This window comes from Bos indicus, chromosome 24 (genome assembly GCF_029378745.1).
Source record: "Bos indicus isolate NIAB-ARS_2022 breed Sahiwal x Tharparkar chromosome 24, NIAB-ARS_B.indTharparkar_mat_pri_1.0, whole genome shotgun sequence".
Taxonomy (NCBI): domain Eukaryota; kingdom Metazoa; phylum Chordata; class Mammalia; order Artiodactyla; family Bovidae; genus Bos; species Bos indicus.
In genome coordinates this window covers 2,619,349-2,640,828 of record NC_091783.1, presented here as the reverse complement: position 1 = coordinate 2,640,828, position 21,480 = coordinate 2,619,349, and the positions used below count along the sequence as shown (strand labels likewise).

General features: G+C 52.9%; 1 protein-coding gene and 1 long non-coding RNA gene across 2 annotated transcripts in view; one reads left to right on the top strand and one right to left on the bottom strand.

Annotated features, from left to right (window-relative positions):
- The window catches only part of MBP (myelin basic protein), a 104,691-nt gene extending 83,814 nt beyond the window's left edge, over nt 1–20,877 (bottom strand). The window contains exon 1 of the mRNA XM_019986568.2: nt 20,382–20,877. Coding sequence (XP_019842127.2) covers nt 20,382–20,862 — 481 coding nt within the window. The 5' untranslated portion in view covers nt 20,863–20,877. The remainder of the gene's footprint in view (nt 1–20,381) is intronic.
- On the top strand, nt 6,229–12,484 carry LOC139179372 (uncharacterized). The gene is made up of 2 exons (XR_011563752.1): nt 6,229–6,613; nt 8,967–12,484. It is a non-coding gene; the product is annotated as an uncharacterized lncRNA (long non-coding RNA).
- Nucleotides 20,878–21,480: the final 603 nt, after the last annotated feature.

The following is a 21,480-nucleotide window of genomic DNA, read 5'->3' as shown; positions in this document are numbered from 1 at the left end:
AAAAAATGATGCTTTTAAAAAATAAATAAAATGGATGTTTTTAAAAATGCAAGTTGACCTTTGCAGATAATTTCAGTATTCTATCGTCCACCTTCCCAATTCACTTACATGGATCACCCCCAAAAAGCCACTATGGGGGTCGTCTCACTGGGGAAATGGGGTCTGAGGCACACACGGTAGTTTGCTTGCTGAGACGGGCACAAGCAGGAAGGAGGGGACTCGCCTTCGCCTCCTTGGGGCCCGAACTGCAGTTGGAGCGCAGGACTGTGTGTTCTGTGTGCAGGATGACGGTCTGAACCCCAGGAGTAGAGCCGGGGTCATTCTGAACTTCCAGCTCTTCGTGCTGCCACGCAGGGTCGTGAGTATCGATAACCAGCATGGTGCATGTAATACACAAAATACCATGCATCGAACATCTGCGCATCCATTTCTCTGTTTAACAAATAACAGCTGGTGTATTTGATGGGAGATGGATAAGTTAGGAGGCTGACATTAACAGATACTCACTGCCACATACAAAGTAGACAGAGGGCAAGGGCCTGTTGTATAGCACGGATAACTTTATTCAATATATATCTTTTGGCTACATCATGCAGCTTGTGGGATCTTTGTTCCCCGACCAGGTGTGGCGCCTGGGCCCTCAATAGTGAAAGTGCAGAGGCTGCCAGGGAGTGCCCTCAAAATTCTGTAATAACCTACAAGAAAAAAGAATCTGAAAAGGAATCTGTCTATATCTATATATCTGAATCATTGTGCTGTATACCTGAAACTAAAACATTGTAAACAACTATACTTCAATTGTATCTAACTATATCTAAATTGTTATATATTTGCAACTATTCAATTTCTACAAATATAAAAGTGATAAAATATAAATATAAAAACTTTTTCAATTACATACAAATAGTTATTTCCAAAATAAAGAAAGAACAGAGTTGTATTTGAAACTAATCACAGGCAAAATAGTTAACTTCTTCTCCAGTTGGCAGCCTGGACTTTGGGGTTCCCTGCCCTGGCGCAGAGAACCGCCCACTGGCATCCATGTTCTCCCCTGGCAGCACCTCCTCCGGCCTCTGTCTTTCCCTTGCCTCCTCAGTCACCTCCCCTGCAGCTTTAGGCAAATCCTGACTCCCTGTCCCCTCCTTCCAGAACACAAACCTCAGGATTTAACCTAACAGGACACTGAGCGACGTGTCAGTATCGGGGGGCGGGGGGGAAGCATTGCCTGTGGACACAGAGGAGCTGTTTTTGGACCAAACGCTCTGAAGCACAGCTGATCCAAGCATGAGACGCCCGCACTGCCCCTTGCTGACGGGAAGCTTCCTCCAGGCCGTGTGTTCTGACCAGAGCTTCATCACCCCTTGGAGCATAACTTTAGGTTGTCCTTGGGAGGACTGTCTGCGAAATACATTAATCAGTACTTTTAAAACTCAAGACTACTGGGCACAGAATAGAAAGAAACAAACATTCCAGGTCAGACTTCTGAGTGTGTACAGACTTCTCCCTCGGTCTCAGATGAACAGAAAGAGCATTTATGCATCATTTCCAATAGGCAGATTCTAGCCTTAAATGCACAATTCACACTGGCAGGAAAAGAAAGACAGGAAAAGCCATGTGACCATTCTTAGCTCAGGGTCCCTCATCAGCGGGGCCATCGGGACGTGAGGCGTGCGGCACAGCCCCGACGGCGGGCTGTGGACCTGACTCCGGGGGACTGGGCCCCACCTGCTGGGGACAGAAGGAGGCAGGCTTACGGAGGCACCCCACAGCTGGTCTCCGTAACACGCTGCAAAGAGCCATCTGCAGGCGGAAGAGCTGGACCTGTGAAGTCATCTCTATTCCATTCCATTTTTGCAATTAATCAAACAGAGAGAAAGAGGAAAATTCATGCAGAATGCCCTTGGAACTCAGGCCAGAAGCATCACTGGGTTATTAGGAAGCTTTTTGTGAAATAATATGAAAGGAACATGGTGGGAGGGGAAGAGGAGGGTCAGTGCTGGGAGCAGGGCGGACTCCAGCTGACAGCGGCTGCCCGTACTCCTTAGGTGCAAATTCAGGCCCACGTGAGATTTCTAAGCAGCCACTGGGATGACTGAGAATTTCCATAATGTTTTCATGACCATGAATGCTTGTGTCGTTGTGGTGGGAGTGGTGGCATGACTCCCCAGGGTGGGTGTTGACCGGTTGAGAAAACATCTTCCAGCCGTCTAGCTGTCTACGATCGCATACCTTCTGCAGAGCACTTGACATGGGCTCTCGCACGTGTGGATATCCACGCTGAAACTCTGAGGTCAGGGGAGAGAAAGGGGTGAGAAGCTCAGGAACCCAGAAGCGACGCTCCTGCTCGGTCCTAACCCTGACCTTCTCCATCACAGACAGCCCCGCACGGGACACGGTGCGACTTCTCCTAGGTCCAGACCAGACTGGGGGGTGATGGGGCGGGGCGGCAAGAAGAGAGAAGCAGGCGAGACTGAGACTCGGGGGAGACTGCAGAACACCCAAAGGCTGAGCTGGTTGTTTCTAAAGTAACTCTGAGTGCATTTTCACAGGTGATGGGATTGTCATGAGATCATCGTCTCCATAGTTTCACTGAGGGAGAGATGAGGCCTCAGTCCAAAGTGTTCATCCATTTCTAGATTGCTCATCAACATGATAAAGAGAAGCCTTTGCCCTAATAAGTCACCTTGAGAAAACGGCTGAATTACACACCAGTTCACGGTCCTCATGAACGCCTGTACGTGGATCCTCAAGCTTAATGAGGAAAATGACAGCATCTTTCTAATTTCCTGCCTAATATCTTGCAACAACAGCTGGTGAAAATATGTGCGAAGAATTATTTGGGTTTTAATTCCACGCCCGCCAATTCCTATTTACTGCAGAACTTAGAAATTTGGTTCTCTGAGCTCCCGATTTCTCATCTGTCAAAGCAGATCATAATACCTGCAGTGCATCTGTAGAGGATTCAATAAGGTAACAGACTCCAATTCCCTGGGCCCCTGACAGTCCATTGACAACATAACCACCCCTCCCCCTCCCTTAGAGAATGGCTTGTATGTTACATAAGGTGGCGACAGCAGAATGAGACAAATAAGGAGTTAATTATGACCCCGAAGGGCCAATCATCCGCAGATATTTTAACTGTCAAAGTTCAACTTCCTTGTAATAAAGATGTTCAATGAATACATTGCCTCATAATCAGGAGACAGCCAAAGGCCATTTGTCTTTCTCAGCTGACTTGGGTGCAATTTTTCACGTACACTAGCTCAGAGTATTCACAGCTTTTCTCTGTCCTGTTTGCACTCACATACGTGTGAATACTGACGGTATAAGCAACAGTAGGATGTCGTCTGCAGGGAGGGGCTGCAAAGGACCCAGAGGCTGAGGTCGCCTGGGATTACAGACGTGGGTCAGGTGTGAAACCGCAGAAGCACTGAATCCACAGTCAGGGTTTTAACATCTACCCACTGGAATCCGCATACAGCCGTCCCAGCCGGGAGAGGATTAACATGGGCTTTGGCAGCAGGATTAAAACCCCACCAGGGGGCTGACTTCTGCTCTCTCTGCTTTTCAACATCATTAAAGCAACGTTTTCAAAATTCCACGTACTTTGGTATTAACCCTTAATGGAGTCCTAGCATTTTTGCTGTTGCTGTTCGGTTGCTCAGTTGTGTCTGACTCTCTGTGACCACGTGGACTGTAGCACGCCAGGCTTCTCTGTCCTCCACTATCTCCCGGAGTTTGCTCAAATTCATGTCCACTGAGTCAATGATGCCATCCAACCATCTCAACCTGTGTCGCCCCCTTCTCCTCCTTACTTTCAATCTTTCCCAGCATCAGGGTCTTTCCCAGTGAGTTGGCTCTTCGCATCAGATGGCCAAAGTATCAGAGCCTCAGCTCCTTATTAGGCTTTCAGGCTTATGTAAAGTGATAACTTTACTGCTCTCACTACTGTCACACTGTGTGCCTAACCTCTGAGCTGATCCAGATGACTTGCAGCCCCTAGTTCCTGTGAACTACACGCTGAAGGGGCTTCGAGGTGCCCAAGGGGCACTGCATTTCCTTTCTGGGAGCCGCTGATGCGAGGCAGGGGGAACGCGCTGCAGAGCTGAAGGTGGGCCTTCTGCCTCCCACACCCCCTGCACCCGCCTGGCACCCCACAGGCGGCAGCTGCTGGCTTGCTCCCAGCCGCCTTTCTGTGCTGGGCACAGCCTGTCTTGGGGTGTGGACCTTGACAGACCACACAGATCCCAACCCCCTAAGAGGTGGGCGGAGGCTGCAAAGAGTCTGAACAACAGACAGTAGGCCTGCTCCTTTGACCTTTAAAGGAAAACCCAGAGAGCAAGTGTGAAAGAGCACGGAGCTCACATAGAAAATCAAAGGGCCTAACAGAGAAGAGTGAGATGAACTGAGGACTTCTACCCCGCTGGGGTCTGTCCTCCTCCTGCCCTCCCACCCGCATCCCTCTGCTTCCTCCCTCCACCAGGACTCCAGGGCTCATGCCTGCTTTCTGCAGACAATCATTTTTATTTCCCAGGTCAAAAACATTCCTGTAATACCTTGTGCTCAGAACACAGTAAACAGTTACCACCATCACCAGAACAACCATCCCAGGTAAACCCCCACACACTCCTGTGAACGAGACAAAACGAAAGCCCATTTTAGGATGGGAACCGGGGCGGGATGCCCAGGAACGCATGATGCTGAACTCTGAGACCCTCGGGATCCCCCCAAACTCCCTCACACCCTCAAGCTTCCAGCATGAGACCACCTGTGGTCTCGCATAGGAAGTGTCAGAAGAAACCAGCTTCTAGATTTGACGGGATGGGACACTTTGTGCTGGGTTATCACATAATATCCACAACTACTGATCACAGTCCCAGAGATGGTAAAGAATCTGCCTGCAATGCAGAAGACCCAGGTTCAATCCCTGGGTCGGGAAGATCCCCTGGAGAAGGAAGTGGCAAACCACTCCAGCATTCTTGCCTGGGAAATCCCATGGACAGAGGAGCCTGGTGGGCTACAGTCTATGGTGTTGCAAGGAGTTGGCCATGACTGAGCAACTAACTCTCTATCTTCTCCAGGCTTATGAGATTTACACCAGGGACGAACAATGCCTGAAAGTTCTCAAAAACCATTAAAAAAAAAAGGAATCACAGAACCACAAAAGGGCAGAGCTGTGGAGTCTGACTGTGGTTCCTTTTGCCTGGTCCCGGGTTATCAGTTGACTCTGCAGGAAAGTCATCACCAGAACAGGATGCAGGTGATGTCCTGGAGTCCCCGGCTCCAGGTGCTACCATAACATCACCTTTCTCAGTGACAACAAAGCATTTCCCTGAAGGAAAAAAGCAGCAAACCAAACAGTAATTCATTAATGCTTAAGTTAGGATGACTTTTAGAAAGCCTTGTAAATATATTCACACGTATATGATTAGCCAACATGTTTAGCTTTTCATAGTTCTCACAGGGAGACAATACTTTGGCCACATGATGTGAAGAGCCAACTTGTTGGAAAAGACCCTGATGCTGGGAAAGACTGAGGGCAGAAGAAGGGGGCGACCGAAGATGACATGGTTGGATGGCATCATTGACTCAGTGGACATGAGTCTGAGCAAGCTCCAGGAGTTGGTGAAGGACATGGAAGCCTGGCGTGCTGCAGTCCATGGGGTCACAAAGAGTCGGACACGACTTGGTGACTGAACAACAATGGGAAGACAGGAAATTCTGTGTGAAAACAGCCCCTCCCAGGAAGCTGGGCTGCTGGGTCCCCGGCCCGCCAGGCTCACAGTCACAGGCTCTCTGATGGGTGGGAAATGGACTCAGACACATCAGGACACACACCTCCCGCAGCAGGTGGGGCGTCCACAAACAACCCCGTCCTGTGGCATGCAGGCCGGGCCCCACTGACCCCCCTGCCCATGCTGTGCTCAGGCGGCCCACCTGGAGGCCAGCAGGTGGGGCTTCCAGAGAAACAGTCCCAGAGCTCAAGTCCCTGGGGTACCCCTTCTCGTAGGCTCTCTGCCACTTGCTCTGAGGCTTTGGTCCCGGAGTGCACATGTTTACTCCAGGAGGGTTGTGAAATGACCAGTTAATATTTTACTAGCCAAGTGCAGTGGGGGTCACATGTGTGCTGCTCTCCCAGGTACCGGTGTGCCCATAACCAGGACATGGGCACTGGAGACAGAGGAAACATGGACTTCATGGGCCTCACACAAGGTCAGAGCCAGCGGTCAAAGGGCAGGAGGCGTGTCGAACTCGTGTATTTAATCTACCTCCAGAACAACTCACATGTTCCCTGGCGTCAAACGTGACGGCTCCTAATAACTGCATGGGGAAGGAACTTGTGTATTTAATCCACCTCCAGAACAACTCATGTTCTCTGGCGTCAGACGTGATGGCTCCTGATAACTGTGCGTGGGGAAGGAACATGTTGCTCAGGCCCAGGTTGGCGTGAGGTCTGCAGTCAAGAGACCCACAGCCCGAGTCCTCATCTTCCTGAAAACACAGAGGACACATGAATCCTGGACTGCCGATCTCACCGCTCCAGCTTCAGACCAGCAGCCCCACGGTGCTTCCAGGGAGAGGGTCAGTCTCCCACCTGGCACCTTCTTCCCAGGTGAGCTTCCACATGCTGAGTGGGGAAAAGAAGGCAGGTGTGATCATCACCCCATCAAGCTTCCAGATGCTGAGTGGGGAAAAGAAGGCAGGTGTGATCATCACCCCATCACAGCCCCACAGGCACAGGGCTCAGAGCTGATGTCAGGGCTCCGTGTGGTCACTGGGGCGTGCGGGACTGCAGAGGGTGAGGGACATGAGCCGGCGGCTGGTACAGATAAAGCAAAGGGAGGAAGTCATCCCAGGAGATCAGGACTCAGCAGACAGGGCTCGACCAAGGCAGGAGGCCCAGAGGGTGGCCAGTGTGATGGTGCTGCCCGCATGCCGGGTGGAAGGGACCTCTCCAGACGTCCATCCTCCCAACCTGCTCCCATCCAGGCGGAGGTGGGTGCTGTTTCAACACTCCTCCTTTCACAGACGATGAGACTCACGAGGTTTGGAAAGTCCTGATGACACAGGTTCACAGTCACAGGTTCAAGGCTGACCCGGTGACTAGGGCAGGGCGCTGAATTTCTGCAGGAAAAGGACCCTCGATGCGTGCAGTCTCGGGTTTATTATGGATCAGAGCTGCCTGGGGGTTAGAGGCGCAGCTTTTTTTTCATTTCATGTTTTAATGTACGTTCTGACAGCTCAAAACTCATTAACAGCAACCTGGGTGGAGCCTTGACCATTGTTCCCCACGACGTCACTCCCCGCTGCAGAGAGCAGTGAACGGTGGAGCATTAGAGGAATATATCCTACAAGTGAATCTTTTTTTAAAATTATTTATTTTCGGTTGCACTGGGCCTTTGTCGCTGAGTGTGGGCTTGCTCTAGTTTCGGCGAGGGGGGCCTGCTCTTCACTGCGGAGCTCGGGCTTCTCGGTGCAGCGGCCTCTCTGGCTGCAGAGCATGTGCTCAGGGCTCAAGAGCTTGGCTCAGCAGCTGTGGCACCGGGCATGGTTGCCCCGCTGCATGTGGGATCTTCCCGGACGAGGGAAGATGTGTCTCCCGCACTGGCAGGCAGATTCTCAGTCACTGAGCCACCAGGGAAGCCCACAAGTGAATCTTTTTTTAAAAATTCTGTTATTGGAAAATTGTATTGACTTATGTAAATGAATAAATAACAAGTATCTACAGAGCACAACAGACGTGACGAATATGAGGCTGCCAATAAGCTTGTCGTTTGAACCTGAACTTTTCAACTGGCTCTGCCTGCTTTTTAGTTTCCAAGTGTCATCTTTAAGGCCTAAAAGGATCAGTATCCTTTCAGAGTGTGTGTGTGTGTGTGTGCTCAGTCGTGTCCGACTCTTTACGGTCCTATGGACTGTGGCCCACCAGGCTCCTCTGTCCATGGGATTTTCCAGGCAAGAACACTGGAGTGGGTTGCCATTTCTTTTAAGAAGGATGTTTTATCACCACAAGGTGGAGGCCTTATGGTTTTATTTCTCCATCACGATTACGATTATTCAGAAGCCTTTTATAGAAAATAAATGAAAACTGAAAACATCTTGGCAGAGAGCACTTACAATACTGTGTTTATCCGACCAACTGTGGCCACGCCGACACTGTGCTAGAGGGTCTTAATCACTCACACTCCCCACAAAGCATGGGTTTTGATGCCGAGAGGGGGTAAAAAGGGGGTAACGTCCAAAGACAGTTCAGGACCCACCTAAAGGCTCAGGAGGGTGACTGAAGCGGGGTGTGCGGGGCAGGCAGCCCGAGTCCAGTCCCCTCCGCCACCAGCAGCGGGCAGCCCTGGACAGGTCACCTGCTCTGCTGTCCTGGGGAAGCGAGGGGGCGGGGTGGGGGGCGGGGGTTGCACTGACTTCCGCTGGGGTGGCACCACACGTCTGGCCGGTAACCCCGGGGGCTTTGAAAACTGAGCCTTTCCAGACACGGTTTGAGCGAAGCTGCTGCACCATGTCGGTCACGCAGACCTGAAGCTGGGGGGCCGGGTCCAAACGAGACAAGACAAGCTCTGTCACCTGAGTGTCTCCTGGCCGCCGGTCACCTTTCCAAAGGGCTAACTGTGAACTGCACTCTAATGGGAGTGGCGACTTAAGGCTGGACTAGAAACCGCTGAACCCAGGGCAGTCCACACTGCATCTGGTGCAGTGCCTGGCCTTTCAGTTACTGGTTTCCAGCCTGGTTACCAGCCCGGTTACCTGGTTACCAGCCTGGTTAGCTGTGCAGACAGGCTACACACACGGGGTCTCAACAGGCAGCCAGGCCTACGCAGTGCAGAGACCTCAGCCTGGTGGTCTCTCTCTCACGGAGCCCACGGCACCCATTTGGGTCCGGGTTCACCTGCTGTGAGGGGTGAATGACACCCCCCCGTCTCCTTCCTCTCTGTGTTTTCACACCTGTCTCCCAGGTTCTGCATCACGCACCCCGGAACGTCTGTAATTAGTCGTGAAACCCACATGAGCTGCCTGCAGAAAACTCCATAATGGGCAGGCTAAGCTGAGAAACGGATGGTGAAGCAGTGGGGTTTGGGACCGTCACCCGTCAGAGCTCCGACAGATCACAGACCTCACAGTCACCGAGGGCGGCTCCAGGCAGAAAAAGCCAGGAACACACGTGGCATTGAGTCCAGGGTACATTTGTCAAAGTCTTCTTTAACACATGTTGTGTGTGCGTGTGTATGTATGCTAGTGAAGTGAAAGGCGCTCAGTCGTGTCCGACTCTTTGCAACCCCATGAACTATACAGTCCATGGAATTCTCCAGGCCAGAATACTGGAGTGGGCAGCCTTTCCCTTCTCCAAGGGCTCTTCCAACCCAGGGATCAAACCCAGGTCTCCAGCATTGCAGGCGGATTCTTTACCAGCTGAGCCACCAGGGAAGCCCGTATGTATGCTAACCCGTGTCCAGCTCTTTGCAACCCCATAGACTGTAGCCCTCCATGCTCCCCTGTCTATGGGATTCTCCAGGCGAGAATACTGGAGTGGGCTACCACTCCCTTCTCCAGGGGATCTTCCTGACCCAAGGATCGAACCTGCATCTCCTGCGTCTCCTGCATTGGCAGCGGATGCTCTACCACTGAGTCACCTGGGAAGCCCAGATGTTGTGAAAGCAATGAAGTTAAGTCTCAGAGATTCCAGGCTCTGAAGTGATTCTGCCACATAAGCCCACAAAAATGGCACCTGGGGCCTTTCCTGTCTTCATGAACGAATGAGGTTTTACTAAAAACGAGTATAAATATTTGTACGGGTTTTCATCTACCTTCACATTAAAATCTGCTTGAAGTTCCCATCACACACTTTATTTTGGTGTTGCTAATCCTATGTAAAAATTTCCATATAAATACACGTATTTTACTGCTAGGACTGTTACTTAATGTGGCTTTAACATGACACCTCACTGCCCTTTCAGAAAGGCCGTCTTCCAAGTCAGTACTGCTATGTCCTTTTTCTTTTCACATAACAATTTCCAAACACCGTCTGAAATCAACAAGGCTAGCTTCTAATACCTGGTTCAAATCCTTCTCTCTTCAAAAATGAGTCTTGACATACAGAGATAATGACAGAATAAAGTAATCATCATCTGCCTCTTAAAATAGACAGCATCTTCCCTACAGCCGTATAAATGATCCTTCAAAACCAGTGATGCTTTGGGCTCGAGTCTGAAATATAATTTATCCTCTGCTTCCAGGAAGACGGTGCCAGATGGGACCCCACCTTGTAAACCCCTGGTCTTAGCTCGTCAGCCCAGGGTTATTTTGTTTTCAGATATCCATAAGGATCCGAATAAAAACACCGGAAGCACACCCTGACCCCCACCACACTCAGAGAAACCTAGCCGCTAAAATACGAGAATCATTTGTGTCTAAGTTCCTGCTTGATGTGGTCTTTTAAGGCAACACAGTGAGCTGAATAAACCATGCCCCGCATCCTGGCTGGTAAAGAATAGACTTGGACAGTGGTTGTTGCTGCTGTTGTTCAGTCGTTAAATTGTGTCCAACTCCCTGCGACCCTGTAGACTGCAGCACGCCAGGCTTCCTGCCCTTCACTGTCTCTGGGAGTTTGCTCAAGCTCATGTCTATCGAGTTGGTGATGCCATTGAACCATCTCATCCTCTCTCGTCCCCTTCTCCTCCTGCCCTCAATCTTTCCCAGCATCAGGGCCTTTTCCAGTGAGTCAGCTCTTTGCATCAGGTGGCCAAAGGACTGCAGGTGACTTGTGCAGAATTCAGACTCTCCCGGGTGTCAGCTGGATGGTGATGATCAGGGTTAGTGGAACCAGCCAATCGGAGATGCAGCAGACACTACCCTGACCTCCATGCGGACGACGGGAGATGAGAAAAACTTCTTCTAATTTTCCCAGAAAGTAAGTGCGGGGTGGAGTGCTGAGCCCTTTATAAACTAAGTGTGATCAGAACCAGGGGACGGAGCTGCTGCTGTGAACAGCTGTCCAGGGCAGGTGGGCATCCTGGAAAGAGTCCTGAAGAAGCCGCAGATCCTCACCCCAGCCCTCACCCTAACTCACCCCCAGCCAGGCTGCAGGCAGGGGGGTGCAGGGCTGCTAGGAGGGTCAGAAGCGGCCGTTGAGTCCCTGCCCTCTGCTGGCACAGCCCCCCGTCAGGAATCTTGCGAGGTGCTCAGCAAACGTAGTGCCTTGGGGAACCTATCTGAGGACCCCAAGCTCCCTGACGACACACTACAATTCAGTCTTCAGGGTCACAGCCACGTCTCTTTCATGCAGGGCCTCTGGAAAGGCATGGTGTGGCCTCTGAGTGTCCTGGAGAATCAGGGAATTTAAACTGTGCAGCTGCCTCATCTGGGTGCCTGCAATGCAGCTCTGGAGCTTTTGTCTCAGAGCAAGTTTAGCAAAAATGTTAGGTTCCAACTCTCCAAGAAACCGGATGGAGAGGATGAATATCCATAAATATTCCTTGTCAGATACGCCAGCGCTCAGAGGCACGGAAGAGAAAGTCACCCCCTAAATGGAGAGAGTATCAAAAATAAACGATACGCACAAGAACACACTGCCAGTATAGGATGTGATTTTCCATGAATCATTCTTTGAACAGAAAGTCATTTACCAGGAAATAGAATTTCTCGATCGGGCCGAAGTAGATGAGCGGGGGCTCGTGCAGGTGTGTTCAGGCGAACCTGTGTCACCGAGATGCACCTGGGGCCCTCTTCACCCGTTTCTGCCTCTCACTGAGCAGTGGGCCTCATGACCACTAGAAACACACGTTCCTGGGCCGAGACCCCAAGACTCGAGGTGGTGTCCAGGCACCAGGGCCTAGGACTCTGCATTTAATGAGCACTCTGGCCGACATGCAGGCAGGTGGCTGCCAGGTCGGGGGTGGTCGTTGGGCATCATCCTTATCCACAGCCCCCGAGGAGACTCGGGGTCCCACTCCAGCCGCTGCAGGTGCTCTGCTGGGGCGCTTATATCCTGTTCCCGGCCAATCTCGGCCCCCGCCCGCCATCTCCGCGGGCTCTGGCAGGTTTCTGATCAGACTCCGGGGGGAGGTCCTCCGTCTCTGGGGAGGCTGGCGGCTGCTGGGGGGAGGCTGTGGTTCTGGCTTCTTTGCTGGAGGAGCTGTCTCTGCCCCTGGCTCTTTGCTCCTGCCGGGCGGGGCTGCAAACTGCAGCAGAGGGTGCCGGATGTGTCTGGGGGAGACCCTCTGCCACTGACACACCCCAAAGGCAGGGCCCACACTTGTGGGCGCAGTTGTTAGTGGCGAGGGGGGCCAGCGGGAGCCCGTTCTTGACTGAAAACCTCGAGGATGGGACCACCAGGCTCCTCACACTCTGACAACTCAAACCCTTGACAGCTTCCACCTCCCAACCCCCTCGTCCCATGAAACAAGGGGAAATTGACTGCAGGAGTCATGCTCTGAAATAAACATTTCAGAAAACCCCATGACAGCGGGGCATGTCACCTAGAGGCTCTGCCTGCCTTTTTGACCGCCACACACAAGAAGTCTCATTCCAGCTGGGGGGCTGCTGGCTGAGGGGCTCCCAGCAGCTGGGACCTCGGCGCTCAGCCATCATCTGCAGGGCCTGGGGCGGGACCTGGCATCCCAGAGTGTCCCTCAGAGCTGCCTGCAGGGTGGTCCGCAATGAATGTCGGCCACCGATCAAAGCAAAACCTGATGCAATAAGCCACCAAGTCAACTCAGCTTTCAGAAGAAGCATCACCACCACTCACTGTTTTCTAGATTTTTAACACCTTGGAGGTATAAACCAAATCGAAGCCTAGTTACCACGTAGTTAGCATCAGCACAACGCTAAAATCCAGCGTGTTCACTAGAACACGCTGAACGGCTCCTGTGTCCTGGGTCTTGAAATTCACAGCACCCCGGAGAAGCGTCACTCCCCAAGAACAACGGCTGGGGCTCTGAGCAGAAGCTCGTTTCCTGTGAAAGGCTGTGGCTTCGGGCCTCAGAGACGCCGCCTCGCACCCTGGAGGGTGGCACCCCCTTGTCGCCAGCTCTCAGCCACTGATCCCTTTTCAAAACCGGCAGCAGTTCTGATGTGGGCGTCACGTCCCCGCTGAGAGAGACGCTGCTCTTGCATGTTTTCATACCGACTCTTTCCTTCAAAAGTGGGGCCCTTTTAAAACAGCGGCCCCTGGTTTCTGGTTAGTCCCAGCTCTCGTGAGCAGCATGGAGCTGGGGCCTGGGGCTGGCAGGGGCCAGGAGGTGGCCCACCGTCCCTCCCACCCTGGGGACAGTGACTGGGGTCTACATGGTCAGACGCGGGTGTAGGGACGCCTGGGTTTGGGAACGTGCTCCCGAGCCCTCAGGAGCACAGCGCAGTGTCGCTGGCTGTCACACGGTCACCAGACAAAGCAGAGGACGCCCTGGGCGTCACAGGACCTCCCGGGTCTGCTGACCCCCGAGAATTCGCGTCTCCTCGCCTGTGATGAGAGGAGGACCCCACTCATTCAGAGCATCGCTGAGGGACAGCGATAAGCCATAGACTACACCCAGCTCCCCATCGGGGGCCTTAGGGGGCAGGAGGGCCCCCACCTGCTGGGGGATGGTCTGACCCCAGGATGCTGACGGAGCCTGTCTGGACACCATCACTTCATTTTCCTGTGTCCTTTCAGAAAATAAGTCTGTCTAGGAACAGACTCACAGACACAGAAAACAAACTCACGGTTCCCAAGGGGGAAGGGAGTGGGGAAATAAACTAGGAGCCTGGGATTAGCAGATACAAACTGCTGTATATAAAACAGATAAAAGAGGTCCTACTGTGTAGCACCAGGAACGACATTCAATATTCTGTGATAGACTATAATGGAAAAGAACATGGAACAGAATATAGGTAAATTGCTTTGCAGTACGCCGGAAATGAACAGAACACTGTAAATCAACTATACTTCAATTAAAACAAAAAAACAAGACTGAAAACTATAAAAAGAGAAAGAAAAATAGTAAGTCTGTCTGGGTGGCGGGGAAGATTAGTTAGGCTTCTTAGTGGTTTTTGGGCTTCCCTGGTGGCTCAGACGGTAAAGAATCTGTCCGCCATGCAGGAGACCCAGGTTCAACCTCTGGGTCGGGAAGATCCCCTGGAGAAGGGCATGGCAACCCACTGCAGTATTCTTGCCTGGAGAATCTCAGGGACAGAGAAGACTGCAGAATTACAGTTCATGGGGTTGCAAAGAGTCGGACACGACTGAGCAATTAACACTCAGTGGTTTTTAGATACGTCATAAAAGTATATATATACACACACACATATATATATATACACACACACACATATGAAACAGCAGGGGCTTCCCTGATGGCTCAGATAGTAAAGAATCCACCGGTCAATGCAGAAGACGTGGGTTCGATCCCTGGGTTGGGAAGATCCCCTGGAGAAGGAAATGGCAACCCACTCCAGTATCCTTGCCTGGGAAATGCCATGAACAGAGGAGTCTGGCAGGCTACAGTCCATAGGGTAACAAAGAGTTTGATATGACTAGGCACACACACACACACACACACACACACTAAATATTCCAGCAGGAGTTTTGTAGACACGATAAAGCTTACTCTAAAATGTGCAGAATGGTACAGGAGCCAGCCCAGCTAACAGGATTCTGATAAATAAGAAGGAAGTGAGAGGGCTCAGGCTACCTGATGGTCAGGGTCACCCTTCAGCCCTGGTAAGCAGTACGGTGTGATCCGGGTGGCCGGACAGACATCTCGATCACGGGAACAGAGCAGGGAGCCCAGAGATAGACCCACACAAAAATGTGGACACAATTTATGACGAAGATGGAAAACCAAGTCTGTGGAGGAAGGATCATCTTTTCAACAAATAGTATTGGGGAAGGTGGCATTCCTATGTAGGAACAAAAACCAACTAAAACCAAAACCCTCCACCTAAACCTCACTCATCAGACAAAACTAACCGGAAATGGACAACTGACTTCAGTGCAAACTGTAAGTATAAAACTTGCAGGACAAAAAGAAGCCAGGAGAAAATCTAGGCAAAAGGTTCACCCAAATCACAATCCATAAAAGAAAAAAAATTAGACTTCCCTGGTGGTCCAGTGGTTAAGAATCTGTCTGCCAAAGCAGGGGACATGTGTTTGATCCCTGGTCCAAGAAGATTCCACATGCGGAGCGACTAAGCCTGAGTTGTGTAACTTAGGCTTACACTAAGCTGTGTAACACAGCTACTGAGCCTGTGCTCTAGAGCCCATGCTCCACAACAAGAGAAACCCTCAAAGTGAGAAGCCTGCACCCTGCATTTAAGAGAGTAGGCCCCGCTCACTATAGCTAGAGGAAGATCTTGCAGCAACAAAGAACCATCACAGCCAAAACTAAATAAATAAGCAATGCAGATTTCAATTCAGTGGGTCTCAGTAGCCTGAGATTCTGCACAAGACACAAAGAAAAAAAATCAACAAATGGATCTCATCAAAATGAAAAAGTTTCTCCTTGCAAAAGCACCCGCGGTTAGGCTGAAGACAAGCTACACTGACCGAGGAACTGCAATCCACCAGCCCCGTCTCCAGAGCGTATCTACAAGGAACTAGCGAGACCAAACAAGCCAATCAGAAGGCGGGCAAAGGCAAGACCAGGCTGCTCCCTGGGAGGATGTGCAGACGGCAGACACGCTCGTGGAAAGACGGGCATCGCTGTCTGTGATGGAGACGCAGACTGCAGTCACGGTGAAGTGTCAGCACACACCTGTCAGAGCAGCTCAGACACCACGCAATGGCAGTGCCACATGCTGTCACAGAGACCCAGGACCACGCACACCTGGCCGGTGGGATGTAAACACTGCAGACTTTCTGGGAAAAGAGAGCGCAGGGTCTTGTGAACTGGAACATGCGTTCGCTGTATGACTCAGCAATGGCATTTATCCCAGAGAAGCAAAAACAAAAAACCGTGTTCTCACAAAAACCTGTACGTCATAGCAGGTGCCCTCAAATAGTCACAAGCTGGAAACCCTCGAAGGGTGGACGGTTAAAACCAAAAAACTAGAGGAGCAGGGGGTGGGGGGCATCCATTCCACAGAATGCTACTCAGTGATAAAAAAAGAACGAGCTGTCCAGACACTGAATGACTTGGAGACACCTCAAGAGAACTGTGCTTAGTGAAAAAAGCCAGTGAAAAAGAAGGGGGTATATTGTATGATTCTGCCTAAACAGCATTGTCAAAATGACGAATTACAGAAAATGGGGAACAAAGCAGAGGTTGCAAAGGACACGGGCTGCAGGAGGGGGAAGTTGGCTGTGGCCACAGCGGGCAGGCTGCAGACCTCGTGATGGAGAGGTCCCACCTGCGTGAGTGGCCACGCGATGATCCACGTGTGATAGAATTACACAGAACCACACACAGACGCATGGGAACATGTCACCTGGTGAAATCCGACATCTCAACCCCTCTGATCAGTCGTACCGATGTTAATTTCCTGGTTACAATATCTTCTACAGTTTTGCAAGATGTTATAAGCATATGTGGAGCTCTATTATTTCTCACAGTTGCATGTGAATCTACAACGATCTCAAAATACAAAGTTTTTAAAAGTGCTTCCAGGGGACTTTGCTGGCAGTCCAGTGGCTGAGACTCTGCTCTTCCAACACAGGAGGCTCAGGTTCGATTCCTGATCAGGGAACTAGACCCCACATGCCATGGCTAAAAGTCCCACCGGCCACAACTAAGACAGCACAGCCAAATAAATAAAAGTAAATAAATATATATTTAAAAAAATTGCTTCTGGGAGTAACCTTTGTGTGTGCCCTGTGGCTGAGCCCAGGTTCTCCCTAGAGGATGCACTTAGAACTAAAAGCACCGGGTCACAGGAACGTCTGTCTTCAGCTTTTCTGGGCTCTTGTCTAAAGTGTCTGCTTTTGTTTATACTCCTCCTCACCACCATGGGAGTTCTCAGTTCTCCTTGTCTTCCTCAATACTTGGCATAGATGGTAAGATCTTTACAGATGGGTATGAAAAGTTATCCCATTGATGTGATTTCTGCTTCTGAGAACTGGTGGGTTAAACATCCCTTCCCATTTTCCTAGCCTCCCTGGGCTTTCTCTTCTGGGCCAGCCTGCTCAGTTACTTCTCCTCTTGGGTGGTTTGTTTTATGTTGCTGAGTCTTAGAATGTTTGGTACATTCCAGATACTTCACCCGAGTCTGTCTATCCTCACTCTCCAGGCATCCATCTTTTTTGTTATTATTATAATAGAGCCTCACACTTACTCAGTGATGCTCACAGAGTTCCGATCCATATTTATGAATTTTTAACAGTTATTGACTCTCAGACACTGCTAAAAGCTTCATAGTATGCATTGCTGGTTATCTCTTCCTGGCTGTAAAGTGAGGGTGGCTCTTTCTCCGGAGACAGCCTCAGCTCGCGCCCGAGAGCTCCAGCCTGCAGCCTGCAGGCCTCTCTGGCCCCGGTTCTTCACGTTAAGTCACACGTGTGTGTCTCTGCTGGTTCCGTTTCTCTGGCTGAAGCCTGAGGCCACACGTTTAGGAGGACATTTGAACTGCGCTCACTGCGCATCTCTGTGGCGTGAGACCAGCAGGGTCTCCCCGTGTATAATTGCTCAGTTGTGTCCAACTCTTCACGACCCCATGGACTGCAGCACGCCAGGCCTCCCTGTCCTTCACCATCTCCTGGAGCTTACTCAAACTCCTGTCCATTAAGTCAATGATTCCATCCAGCCATCTCATCCTCTGTTGTCCCCTTCTCCTCCTACCCTCAGTCTTTCCCAGCATCAGGGTCTTTTCCAGTGAGTCGTCTCTTCTCATCAGATGACCAAAATACTGGAGCTTCAGCATCATTATAATTACTATTGGTTAAATTACTGTACACTTACTGTTGATTAAACCCACCTCCTGGGGCCCCCAAGCTCAGGCTGACTTAAGCTTCCTTCGGTGGCTCTAAAGGACCAGTGGAAGCGATTCACTGCTTAGTGACGACTTACTAAAAACTGTGCTGAGGCTTTAGAGAACTGTCTTTCCCTCTTTATTGACAACTTTACTGAGGAAGTTAGGGAGAAGATGACTAACAGGGATGTGACAGCAGCCTTCCAGTCCCACCACCCTGAAGAGGAAGCACGTTTTGCTGGGTGTAGCCACCCTTTAGAGGTGGAACTTTAAAGACAGAGAAGTAAAGTGAAGTGAAGTCACTCAGTCGTGTCTGACTCTTTGCGACCCTGTGGACTGTAGCCCACCAGGCTCCTCCATCCATGGGATTCTCCAGGCAAGAATACTGGAGTGGGTTGCCATTTCCTTCTCCAGGGGAATCTTCCCGACCCAGGGATCGAACCCAGGTCTCCTGCATTGCAGGCAGATGCTTTAACCTCTGAGCCACCAGGGAAGCCAGAAAAGAGGAAGGCAGCTCGGTGGGTGTTGCAAGTTGCCCTCTTCACCCTGCAGGGCAGCAACAGGGGCTGGTGGCAGATTTCTGGAACTGAGCCCTGGGCACCCCCGGGTGTCTCTGTGCCTTGGTTTCCTACTCAGTGAAAATGAGGGTTCTAATAGGGTAGTTACATCAAATGAGGGCATCCCAGGGTATCACACCTGTTAATGCAATGATATGCGGCTCTCAGAAGACAGCCTGGCCACTGGGAAGTGGTCAGAAATGCTACCTGGATACCTGGGGAGAAAAGGCCCAGGGACAGCTGTGATCCAGTGTAAGATTTTTAAAGACTCGAGAGAGAAACTGAAAGTCAAACAACATAACCTCCCATTAATGTTCAAAACTTCAGGAGGAAAAAGAAGAATTGCCAGAAAGCTTGGTCTCTGCCCTTTTCCACATTCACAGATGCCTTTGCTCAGGGCAAGTGGCCAGAGCCATTCCCGACCCAAACCAGGCTGGAGCGGTTCAACACCAAATCACAGCACAAGTGACTCAAAGTGTTCTTGTCTTTGGGCAGAAATGGGATACTTTGGAAAGTTTTTAAAGTGAATTTGAACCAAAGAGCTTTTGTTTAACCCTGAGTTAGTAAAGGTAGTCATTTCGGAACAGTTAAACCATTGGGAGCTACTATCAGCCACCATTTTACATAATATTTAACTGGATTCCCTCCTTTCAAGGTTTTGGTTTATCCCATTTGGAAAAAAAAAAAATAGGAGGACTGACGGCTCCTCCCCTGAACTGGGAGAAACAGCTGTGAGGCTGCGTCCCAGTGCTGACCATCCCTTCCTGAAGGGCTGCTCTGGCCTGGCTCCGGCCTGGCTCCGGCTGGGTCTGCACCCCACTCAGCTCCCCACGTCCATGAAGGCCCCCAGCACTCCGGTGTGACTCTGCCAGGGAGCCGGGGGCAGGACGGAGCCCGACACGGGGTGTCCCAGACCCCTGGGCCACACTCTGCAAACCGTTTCCCTGAGCTGGGGGTCTTGTCCAAAAGCCACAGGTCTTAAATAGGACACACCCTAAAGCGCCCTCTGAGAATCTCTCCAGGCCAGGTGTGGAGTCCCTGTCAGAACAGCCAGCGCCCCCAACCGGGTCTGCGACTGCCCACACTCCAGCCGCGCAGCAGAGGTTAAGTGAAGTCACGGTATGGGTTCCCTCACCTTGTCGCGACTGGAAAACAGAGAACCAGGAACCCAAAGGCGCTTGTTTCCTGCCAGAGTCCTACTGAGATCCCCAGAGAAACTCTAAGGCTTCTCCAAACCCACCTCTGCCTTCCGAAAGGAGAGGAGAAAGGAGACCCTGGGAGAAACGAGACAGTGCCCCCAGCAGTCCAGAGGAGCCAGAGCCACCGGGTGCCCGGGAATCGTGCAGAGCATGCGGTACCCTCGGGACGCCGGCCAGTCCCCGGGCCCAGAGGGGCTTCACACCCGGGCGCCAGGCGCGCAGGTGGGAGCAGGTGGACGCTGCGGCGCGGCGGAGCCAGGCCAGGCCTCCGGAAGGCGGAAGCCCGGAGCGTTGCCTGTCGCCGCCCTCGGCGCTCAAAGGGAAACTGGTTTTCGCCCGGGCTGGGGGAGGGGACAGGCAGGAGTCGGGGGTAAGCTCCAGACGTATCCTTACGGAGCACGTTAAGCGGCGGGGACCCCGGCCTGCCCTAAAGCTTGCCCAGGCAGCGGTCCCGCACCGCCCAGGGTGGCCTCCTTGACCTTTGCCACCTCCCACCCAAAACTCCACCCCGAGCGCCTCCTACGCTCTGCCCGCGACCCCGGCCCCCGACCCGGCCTTGCCCACACCTGGACACCCGTCGGGGACAGCCCCGCCGCTCCGGATCGGCGTCTACACCCGCGCCCACCCCTCGCAGAGTGGCCACCCGGGTGCCACCTGCCGCCACCTGCGCTGCCGCCCGATGGAGCCCCGCGCCCCGTCCCCGCGTCCCCGCTCCGAGGGCGCAGACAAAGGCACCCACCTGCCCTCGGCGAGGTCACCCACCGCGCGGCGATCGTCTCTCCAGGCTGAGGGCACCGCGGGGTCCGGGCCGCCTCCCGCCGCCCGGGCCCCAAGCGCGCGGGGTCCCGGGGCTCCGGCGCCGCCTTCGGGGTCGGGGCCGCGGTCTCCGGGGCCGCAGACTCGTCCTTGCTGGCGCGGCGGCGCAGTCTGGCTGCTGCTCCGAGGGCCGGGCGCGCCCGCCGCTCCTCCCCCGCCTCCCGGGCTTCCTGCGAGCCAGGTAAACACTGCCGACGGGAGCCGGGCCTCCCACCTGCCGCCCGCGCGCCGACCACCTCCCCGCGGCTCCGCCTCGCGGGCTCCGGGCGCACGCGGGCCCCGCGTGGGGCTGCCCTGTGCGGCGCGGACTCCGGCCCGGGCTGAACTGCGGCTCTAGAGCCTCCGCTCGCGGCTGAGCCGCCGAACCACCCCGCCCGAGCGCGGGGAGGGACCTGCGATAGCATCTGCTCCACGCCCCATTCCGCTGGCGGCGAGGGGCCAAGCGCGGCCGCCCGGCTGACTCCGCTGCACCGGCTCGGGGTTCGGGGCCGCCGCAAGACTGGCCCCTTGAGAGCTCCCGGGGGTCCTCGTGCATCCAGCGTACAGACTGGTGCTCCGCTGGAGAGCGGCGCCACAGTGGGAGGGCGCGCCCTGGGGTCTGCGGCCTGAGCATCTGTTGGCTTGTGGTCAGTGTCACGCTCTTGGTCCGAAGGAAGACTGTCCTTTGGACATCAGTCACCTGCACACAGTCAGATGGCCCTTCCCCTCACCCTCAACCCGGATTCTCAACCTCCTGATGGTTGGAAAAGTAGGAGGCGTGGGGGGAGACGCTGGCGGAGATGCTGGAGTCCTCACGACTTAGATTCCGGGTCGGGGGTCTGATCTGATGCTTTGTGGGAGCCGGCGGGGACCCTCCCTGTTTACCCCAGGGAGCGGAAGTCTGACCCCTGGCGAGGCTCAGCCCGGGTCCCCTGGGCCGGCCGCGCGCCAGGAGAGCCACCTCCCAGTGTGGCTTCAGGGCCCCTTGTCCCAGCCAGCCCTCACAAGCCGGGAATCTGGGAACCACGTCCCCGTGCTGGTGA